At 29.3% G+C, this 9,589-nt stretch overlaps 1 protein-coding gene across 2 annotated transcripts; it reads right to left on the bottom strand.

Annotated features, from left to right (window-relative positions):
* Positions 1-1,530: 1,530 nt before the first annotated feature.
* Positions 1,531-8,988, bottom strand: LOC116030116 (lysosomal Pro-X carboxypeptidase-like). 2 transcript variants are annotated; one of them, XM_031272258.1, is made up of 10 exons: positions 8,556-8,988; positions 8,247-8,433; positions 7,702-7,835; positions 6,717-6,829; positions 6,474-6,597; positions 6,164-6,322; positions 3,874-4,029; positions 2,367-2,422; positions 2,188-2,237; positions 1,531-1,824 (listed from the first exon to the last, which is right to left on the bottom strand). In XM_031272258.1, the coding sequence occupies exons 1-10, from the start codon at positions 8,922-8,924 to the stop codon at positions 1,688-1,690; spliced, it is 1,485 nt and encodes a 494-aa protein (XP_031128118.1). In that variant the 5' UTR covers positions 8,925-8,988; the 3' UTR covers positions 1,531-1,687. The 2 variants fall into 2 exon arrangements, with proteins under 2 accessions (XP_031128118.1, XP_031128117.1); XM_031272257.1 differs by having other exon boundaries at positions 2,367-2,446; positions 8,556-8,987.
* Between the last annotated feature and the right edge of the window lie 601 nt (positions 8,989-9,589).

The following is a 9,589-nucleotide window of genomic DNA, read 5'->3' as shown; positions in this document are numbered from 1 at the left end:
ATAATTTGTTTGTTATTATCTACACTTATAATAAGAGTCAATAATGTTAGACCCCTAAGTGGAACTAAAAAAATGTCGGTGTAATAGTCTGCTATAACATATTGTACTTTGTGTTATTCTTATTGTGCAACCTCCAATTAAATTCCTAATATATCCTAATCATTTATAATTTTACTAAATTCATTATTCCGTTAAATTAAATATAACGGAAGTTTAACATTAAATTCTTTAAGCAATTTGTTTCTTTATTTCAGTTTTCAAACAAATTGGCAATATTCTATAATACAATTCTGTATAGATTCATAACTTAAAATTAGAATATATGAAGTCTTAATAGGATTCTATAATACAATTTTGTATAGATTCCTAACTAAATCATTATTCTACCCAAAATAACAGTATATAAACTCCTCCCCTTCTCACTGGTATTCACCCAAAACTAAACGACCTACCATATTTTGCAACACATCATCTACTTGACATTGTATAGGTATGATTGACAAAATATTATCATGCTAATTCTATTATTTGTATTTGTACTCATAATGATTACAATTTTTTTTAAAATCAATGATGGTATACTCATTAATTAGTATAACTTCAATATCGTTATGTAAATATATTTATTGTATAATATGTTCATCTATACTTGTATCCTTGTATGTAATGTTGTGGTTCTCATATCGTTATGTAAATATATCTATTGTATAATATGTTCATCTATACTTGTATCATTGCATGTAATGTTGTGGTTCCCATTAATACTTGTATCATTGCATGTAATGTTGTGGTTCCCATTATATTATTTCATAATATCCTTTATGAATATATTTTTCAAAGTATATGCTCATCGTCCTTGAGGATGAAACTATAAGTAAATAGTAAAAAATAAATTCCTTATTATTATTATTATTATTATTATTATTATTATTATTATTATTATTATTATTATCATTATTAGTATTATTATTATTATGAAGATGCTCTCATTCACCACCAACATCATTGTAAATGCTATATCTAAATGCAAGGAACTCGGGTTCAATCAATAGTGTTTGGTAATAACATTGGAATGTATGATATCACTTTACAAACCAACAAATGGTACATCATCTCAAATATCATTGTCAAACATGTCTGGACGAACTATAAAGTACTTGATCACAAATACAATTACACATGGATTTTAAATGGTCGGACCGGTGTCCAAACAAGTGACAATGATGACACGCCATTTGCTCCCATGTAAGTGGTTTATTTGTTTCTACTTACTTTAGTTGTAATTTAGCTATTTACAATTTCGTTATGTTTTATTATTAAAATATATAAGCATCGAGACTATTTCTTTGATTTTTATTAATTTAGCATTTTTTTTCTCTCTCATTATGATATGACTATTTTAACCAATTAAAGAACACTAATTTAAAAATACGCATTGGGCATTGGTTTAATCGCGCAACGCGCGTATGATAACTAGTTAGTGTTAATAAGCATGCAAAGTAAGAGAACAATTATAATCAAACACATGAGTGAATTATTGCAAAATAGTCCTATAAGTATTTCTTTTCTCCACCACTTTAATTATCTTTGTGTAATTATATTGTGGGATATTACATCAGAACAGAGTTTACCCAGTGTACACTTTTGAATAGTTATTGTGAGCACCAAAAAATATATTTTTAAACAATCAAAATTCTAAATCTGTTAAACTATGATAATATTGAGAGATCCATTTCTGTATGATTTCTACCTCCTTCCTCCTCACATCTTTTAGCCATTTTGGATCTTCCTTTGTTGAGAATCTAAGGTCCACATGATGCGCACCTATTATAAACAAAAAAAAAGAATCCAAACAAAAAATATTTTTCCTTTTAGAAGAATTATATACAGTCTCATTTATATAAATAATTTATAATTTGTAAGCGCATGTAAATATATAATTTTTCCTTGATATTTTTATGGTGTCTAAAACTTGATATTCGAGTAACACAATTTGTGATGATCCGATATTGTATTCACAAATTTTCAAAACATATAAAAACACAATTTATATTCTAAAAGTTCACAATTCCAATACTAAAAATACAATATTTAGGACAATGATCCACCTTGCAAAGTGGACCCTGATCCACCTTGCAAAGTGGACCCTGATCCATGGTATAACAAGTGTGAGAGAGATTTACTAACCTTCTTTTGCAATGATAGCAACTAAAGACTTAGAGATATTTTTTAACACCCTGTCATATTAAAGGAAAATATTATTTTGATCAATATAAATACCAAATATCTTTTTAAGTACATAATTAAATAAGTAAAAATGCACGAAAAAAAAAAGAAAAAAAGATTATTTATAATTTTATACTTACCCTCCAGCACTCCATGGATCCCTCAATCCGTTAAAGAAGATGATGTTGCTGCCAAACTTTTTTAAAACTCTGTCAATGTTCTGTTTATTCAAACAACATTTGAACAATTATACAAATTTGTGTGAGATCGTCTTACAAATTCTTATCTATGAGACTTTTTTTAATGACAATATAAAATATAAATATTGAAAACTTCAACAATGACAATGGTAAAAATAATGACTGATAAAAATAGAAAGTAACTAAATATATTTTAAATTTTAATAAGTCATGCAATTAGTTTAACATGGATCACTTTCTATTTGTAGCAATCACTATTTTTCCAATCATATGATAGAAGTTTTGATTGAAAAATGCCAATTGGACTCCTTCTACTCTCAACTTTTACTTAGGTCATCCATATTAGTGAATTTTGGACCAGTTTTTTAGGTTTTTTGAGTGATGTGGAGATAGAATATGCGAGCTCCTCTGACAAATGTTGGTTTTTTCTGTGGGAATTGCAGGCCGGAGAGAGAAAGGCACATAGGCTGCGTGGGGTGCACAAATCGCACCAGCATCAGGCGCGCGAAGCCTTTTTTTTTTTTTTGCATCAGATTCTAAATTTTCCTTCCCTCTTCTCTTTCTTACTTGGCACATCAAAATCACCTCAAAAACCTCACTATTGAGGATGCCATTTACTCACTTAAACTTTTGATATATACATTTTTCGTGGGACCCAAAGAATAAAGATAACTTATTAATACTTGTTACATTAAAGAGTAAAAGTGAGTAAGTAAATATTAAAAGTCCATGTAGTAAAACTCGTTTTGATTAAATCTATATTCTTTTATATGGAAAAAGAAAGAAAAAAAAATTAGTAGTTCTATCCTAAGAGCATCCTCAATTGTTTAGTTTTTGGATGAGTTTTTATCATAACCATGTAGGAGAGAGAGTGTATAGCAGAGAGAGAGAGAGAGTAAATGGAGAAAAAGAAAAGAAAAGGAAAAAAAAACATTTGTAACATAAAAAATTTAAAATAAAAAAATAAAAAAAATAAAATTCTTAACGCGCCCAAGCGCCATGCATGGGCGCGACAATGCACTAGACGCACTATCAGCGCTGCTTTTTAATTTCATATGGGCCTCACAAAAAACTAAGGCATTACAGTAAAAAAATTCACCAAAAAATTTCTTCCCATTAGTTGAAAAATCATCTTCAATTTTTAGACCTCTAAGAACCATTGAAAAACTTCGATGTTCTAATATACGGTAAATTATTGTGTGGACCATGGTCCACATAATTGCGTGGACTATGAATGAAATATACATTTTTAATATGTTAAAAGTCATTATTTGTATACTGAATGTACATTATTTGATTATATATAAAAAAGTCATGTATTTTCAAATAATGTACTTTATGTATACAAATAATGTACTTTTAATATATTAAAAATGTACTTTTTATTTGTGATGCATACAAATGTGTGGGCCTTGATCCATGCAATAATGATTGCTAATATACTTACATGGCCCCCGAACTCCGTGGTAATCCAATTGGGCCTGGGTTCGATGTTGAAGGCCTCCTTGCAAAATTGGGCCCTTTCATTGTAGTCCCATTCCGAGGCTGGGAAAATGCTATCCTTATTATTACCATCTATTGGCATTATCATCTCCGTACAAGCCTGGAATAATAACAATTAATAATAATAATAATAATAATAATAATATACTTTTCATGTCTTTTTTTTAGTACTATTGACTCAATTACATTGTAGTATCTATTCATTTATATTTATTTTACCTCCACTGAAGTTCGATTTCATGACCTCATATTTGGGAGAGTCACAAGGTCATTGGCATATGCTATTCATATCCAATTTAGAGTTTATATTTTTATTTTGTAATTTTTTGTGAAACACAATGAGCTTTATATAATCATTATGTTTAACAATATAATTAATATTTGGTTATTTTCTACAAACCATTTGCAGGAATAATGTAACTAATGAGAAGTTGTCAAAGGCTCAAAGCTCAAGATCACCATATATTGTAAATTAATTGACCAAATTTATAGTTAATAAAATGAAATCAGATTATTTAAAATAATTTGGTTCAAAAGTGCCAAAGTGGTGGGGGTATATACACAAAACGTTTAGATTCTTTTATCCAAATTCCCATACTTTCTAATTATTATTAAATTGAAAAAAATGTATGAGAATATTTTTTTTAATTTTTCCTTTTTAAAGAAAGAAAAAAAAATCATTAGTAAATGCACCCTAATCGTATGAACCCTAATCATACATTCATACATAAACTTTTCTAGTGTTAGAAAAAAATTGAAATAGGGTTCACACGAGAGTTTGATTATAGTAATTTATATGTTAATTTAACATTAAATTTGGTTCATGAATTTTAGAAGAATATTAATCATATTCTATAGGGAATGAAATGGGTAGGAAAGAATAAGATCGACCTTCTATGACAGATATGTAACACCACTGATCGTACAAATGCACAACTACGAAAGCCACAATACACAATAGTACATTGCATGCCATCCTTAACAAATACAAAAGTTAACCCAAAATGACACAACGATTACAACTACAATGCACAAAGGTTAACCCACAATTATAGAACTGTTTCAACACATCCCCGTGGGACCTGCCTAGCTATTCGCCTTCTTGTATCATAAGGCGGACTTCATTTTTAATATATTACATGTTCATTTTTACTATACTATAGATTTATTTTTAACATGTAATATAATAAAATGAAAATGTTTCAGTGATCTAAAGGATTCATTGACCAATTTGCATTCATTATAAGCCTTTTTTCCGTTTTCTTATTATTAGTAGAGTATACATATGGAACTCCGATCCACAGGTTTCGATGCTTCGACTCCTATATCAATGCATGAGCATGTGCTTTAACATATAAAAATATGCATTGCTTTATTTGTTAAAAGAATATATTTTTATTAATATAAAATTATATATATATATATATATATATATATATATATATATATATATATATATATCTTAAAATAAAATTTATATGGGTTTAAATGAGAACACCTTTTGTAAAAAGTGTGGATTTATCCATATTCCATACATTCCATTTATTTGATCTCATGAACCATGTTTTTTTTTAAATTAATTTAATCTTTCTTAAAATTTTAAAAAATAATTCCCAATTAATTAATTATAAATATAATAAATTACAATTTTGTCACAAGTTAGTTATAGTAAGATCACAATCATTAATTTGTCAAAATAGAAAATCATGACAAATTCTCAAGAATGTGTTGTCACTTAATATATTAAAAAAAAAAGCACAATATAATTAACCACTAATAATTAATATAAGTTTTCCCCATCTTTAAGAAGCTTCATCAATTCGATCATGATCCAAAGCCTAGCTTGTTATAATAATTGTACATTGAAATTTAAAATCCCACCGAACTTGTAAACTTCACCAACTAGTTGAGCTAGCTGTCCATGAACTATTAAAATGTTGTGGACACCTATACATTTAAATTATTAAAAAGATTGTACCTCAACTGAAAAAAAAAATTATGATAGGAGGGTAATCTTTCATTAGTTATGGTAATAGTTTAGATTTAATTTTTATTTTTATTTTGAGTACTATTAATTTTATTACAATTTAATATTTGTTTATTACTATTTTCTCAACCTACATACTTAAGCACAAAGAGTCAATATCACCCCACTAAGACCATGTTGATCAAAAGTGTAATCTAATCTTAAATAAAGTAAAATGAAATAAGAAAATGAGGATATAATATGGTACCTGCCAGGTCCACCCACTAAGACCATGTTGATCAGAAGGACTTGCGAGATCAAAACACTTGTTGACTTCCCCAGTGTAGTTGTAGTATATGTTAACTGCACCATATAGTTTCTCCAATGGGTCGCTCCCATAATTTGGATCATCAATTGCTTTACACATCTATTTAATTTACACAATTATTTACTCTAATACTCAAATATCACAGTACACATTGTGTGCTTAAATAAATGTATAACAGAAATAACAATAAAATTATAAGTAAATAAGGACAATAATATGAGAAAAGACATGATTAATAATGTTCGTTTACCTGTTTGATGGGATAAGGTGGCAATGGATTAAGGAAGTTGGTAGCAGTTGGATAATCAGTCATGGCTGTGTAAGTGTATGCTGTAGAAAGCCAACCTTCAAGACTGCCTACACTAATATAATTCCTATATATGTATAATATAAAAACAAAACAAGGAATAACAAATGTTATATACATGCAGATTAACCTAAGCTCTTTCATAAAAATGATGTGTTAAGTAAAAAAATAATGAATTGAACCGACTTGCATATCTTGAAAGATTTTCTGAGTCTCTCCAGTCCACCAGTTTGTTCACCAATGTCTTGAATGAGTTGCCATGATCCCTTGATCACCTTGTAGCAATTCTCACTCTCACTCTGGTTTCCAAAATCATTTCAAATTAAATAAAATATTTTCATTTGTTTTTTTTTTCTAAAAAATAAAATAAACAACCTAATGTGATTTTATTAGAACCTTAATTACTAATTGGTTTGTCAAACCTAGGAAATCAACGTTTTTCCGACTTCATTTCTGACCAACCAAAAAATTGATTGAAAAAAATTGACATGCTGGGTACAATTTTAAACAATATGATATTTCCCTTTCATTTCATTTTATTTTATTTTTAAATTATAGTTGGTCACCAGTAGAATTCAAACCATGCACCCTTGACTAAACCAAGTAGATTTATCTCAATTCAATTATTATGTGATGTTGTAAGGCCAGAATTGGTGCCCAGCAATATTATTCATATATGATTAAGACACTTGGACTATTCAAAATATATAAAATCTTCATCCAAATCTTTATGATTATTATCTCACCATATATATTCAATTACTCTACCCGCAACATGTAAAACCTTTCTCAATCAAATTTATATTAATTATAAACTATAATTAGCATTGGCCAATGACCAACTACAATATAATTGAAAATTTGTGGAAATATCTTGTACATGTAATCTAATTGTTCCAATAAAATAATTAAATATAAACCATGCTAGAGATCTTATAATTATCACTCTACCTAGATTTTTTATTAACTTAGAATGGGACCAGCCAAATTATCAGTAATTCATAAAAAAAAATTACTTTTTTTAAAAAAATTGGTGAGTAACTAATCGAAAGTGATAATTGTATAGGTGAGAAGCATCTTCATTCTATTAGAAATAAACAAAACTTTGAATAATATTTTGCAACTATATATAAATAAAGGGGGAAGGGTGCAAAAGAGCAAGTATAATTACCCTAAAGTCTTGCGTGATAACATCATTGAAGGCATAAGTGGAAGTAATATTCTCAAAATACAGAATTGGAGCAGAAGATGCCAATGCTCCAATGGTCACGTGTGGGTACTTCAGTCTAAACCATGCTGCCAACACTGCCAACGATTTTTAACTCAAAATTAATCTAAAGTCGACCTAATTATCTATAAGTTAATTGAAGCAAAAAATTGTATTTTTTGTCATCATCAAGTAATACCTATAGTACAGACTTAGCCTCTGTATTGGTGACCATCATTAACCCCTAGGTTATCCACAAAGTGACACTTTTAGTCCCTCTAGAACTATTTCTGCCATCAATTTGTAAATGAATAAATGGCAAATTTGGTCCTTTAGAGACTAAACTCGTCATTTTGAGCATAACTTAGGAGTTAAAATGGTCACGCATATAACTCCAGAACTAAGTTCATATCACGAGTATAAGTGTAGGACCAAAAATACAATTTCCCTTAATTTAATAATAACAAATGCAAAAAAAAAAATAAATAAATAAATAAAAAATCACATACTTCCTCCATAGGAACCTCCGAACACCACTACTGGAGACTTAGTTGCTGTCAAATTCTTTTTCAGATCGATTATGAGAGTTGCATAATCTGCCAATGCTTGTGTTGAGCTCAAATACCCTAGTGCTTTCGAACTTGATTTTGCTTCTTTATCTCCTCCAAATGGCACAGACTTCCCATAAAAGCGATGCTAAAGAAAAAATAGTTCAAGTACATATATACTCTGGATCCGTGGGCACTTACTATATATAGTAAAAATTGAATCTTTAACAGAAAAATGGTGGTGAGGAAAAGAAGAGAGCAGTTAATTACCTCAATGAAGACAAGAAGAGCATTGAAATGGGGAGCAATATCAAACATGAAACCAGTGTTCTGAGCAAACCATTCAATATCTCCTTCATTTCCCATGTACACAAAGATGGGAGCCATATTCTTGGCACCACCCCAGTATCTGTCATTGATGAGATACCTCTGCTGGAAAGTATGGTAACTTTGAGGAGTAAAGGTGAAGTGGTCAAGAATTTGGGTGAAATATTTGGTGTCATAAAGTTTGTGATCAGTCTTTGCAGAAGCAGAGAGCCCATTTGGGGTGTTGATTATGGTAGAAAAGGGAAATGTGGGAGTAGTTTTGGCAAAGGAGAAAGCAAAATAGAAAAAGAGGAAGAGTATTCTTGTTTTCATGGTTTTGGCTGTATGAACTATGAAGGTTCAGTGTGCCTGTGGCTTGAGTTTTTAATCTGAAAGGTAATAAGGGGAATCTCTCAGATCAAACTTCCAAAAGAAAAGTGTGATGGGTGGGTATGTAGGGCCATTGGGGCTACCCACAAGAATGGGCTAACTAGCCTCTACTAAGATAATGCCAAGTTCTTATTAATTAATTAGCTGTCTTTTTGGAATTTCAGACCCCTAATTGGAATTGTTTGGTAGTGAAATTGATGTTCACAACAATACACTGTGAGCATCATCTCCCTTTCTCTCTATATTACTATATATACACACATATATGACTGAAATTTCACTATTGTTTTACAATTATTAAATAGAAGTAAAATTATATTTACTCATTGCATACCTTTCACCTAGTGGTTATATGAGTTTTTCTTGTTATTCAAAAAATGATTTTATTATTACTTTTCTATAAATATTATATAGCCAGTGGTAAAAAAGAATAGTTAACTTTAAACTTCAAATTGGCAAGTAAAATAATAACAAAAGTTGAGTTAAGAACTTTCAAAAGGTTTAAATGATGACACTTTTATTTGAGAATAGAAAGCAATTTAAAGGAGAAACATGAAACATGTAATACAACTCAAGAAGAAAAAGTGAGCAACTCACTACCAATGATG

This window comes from Ipomoea triloba, chromosome 9 (genome assembly GCF_003576645.1).
Source record: "Ipomoea triloba cultivar NCNSP0323 chromosome 9, ASM357664v1".
Taxonomy (NCBI): domain Eukaryota; kingdom Viridiplantae; phylum Streptophyta; class Magnoliopsida; order Solanales; family Convolvulaceae; genus Ipomoea; species Ipomoea triloba.
This window is presented reverse-complemented; position numbering and strand designations above follow the sequence as displayed.

What these genes read in the sequence shown, in the direction of transcription:
- LOC116030116 (XM_031272257.1), bottom strand. Translation starts at nt 8,924, where the DNA reads ATGAAAACAAGAATACTCTTCCTCTTTTTCTATTTTGCTTTCTCCTTT. An exon ending in AAATCTTTCAAGATATGCAA is followed by an intron (nt 6,598 to 6,716) that starts GTCGGTTCAATT and finishes ATACATATATAG; the next exon opens with GAATTATATTAGTGTAGGCA. An exon ending in GATCCATGGAGTGCTGGAGG is followed by an intron (nt 2,238 to 2,366) that starts GTAAGTATAAAA and finishes TTAATATGACAG; the next exon opens with GGTGTTAAAAAATATCTCTA.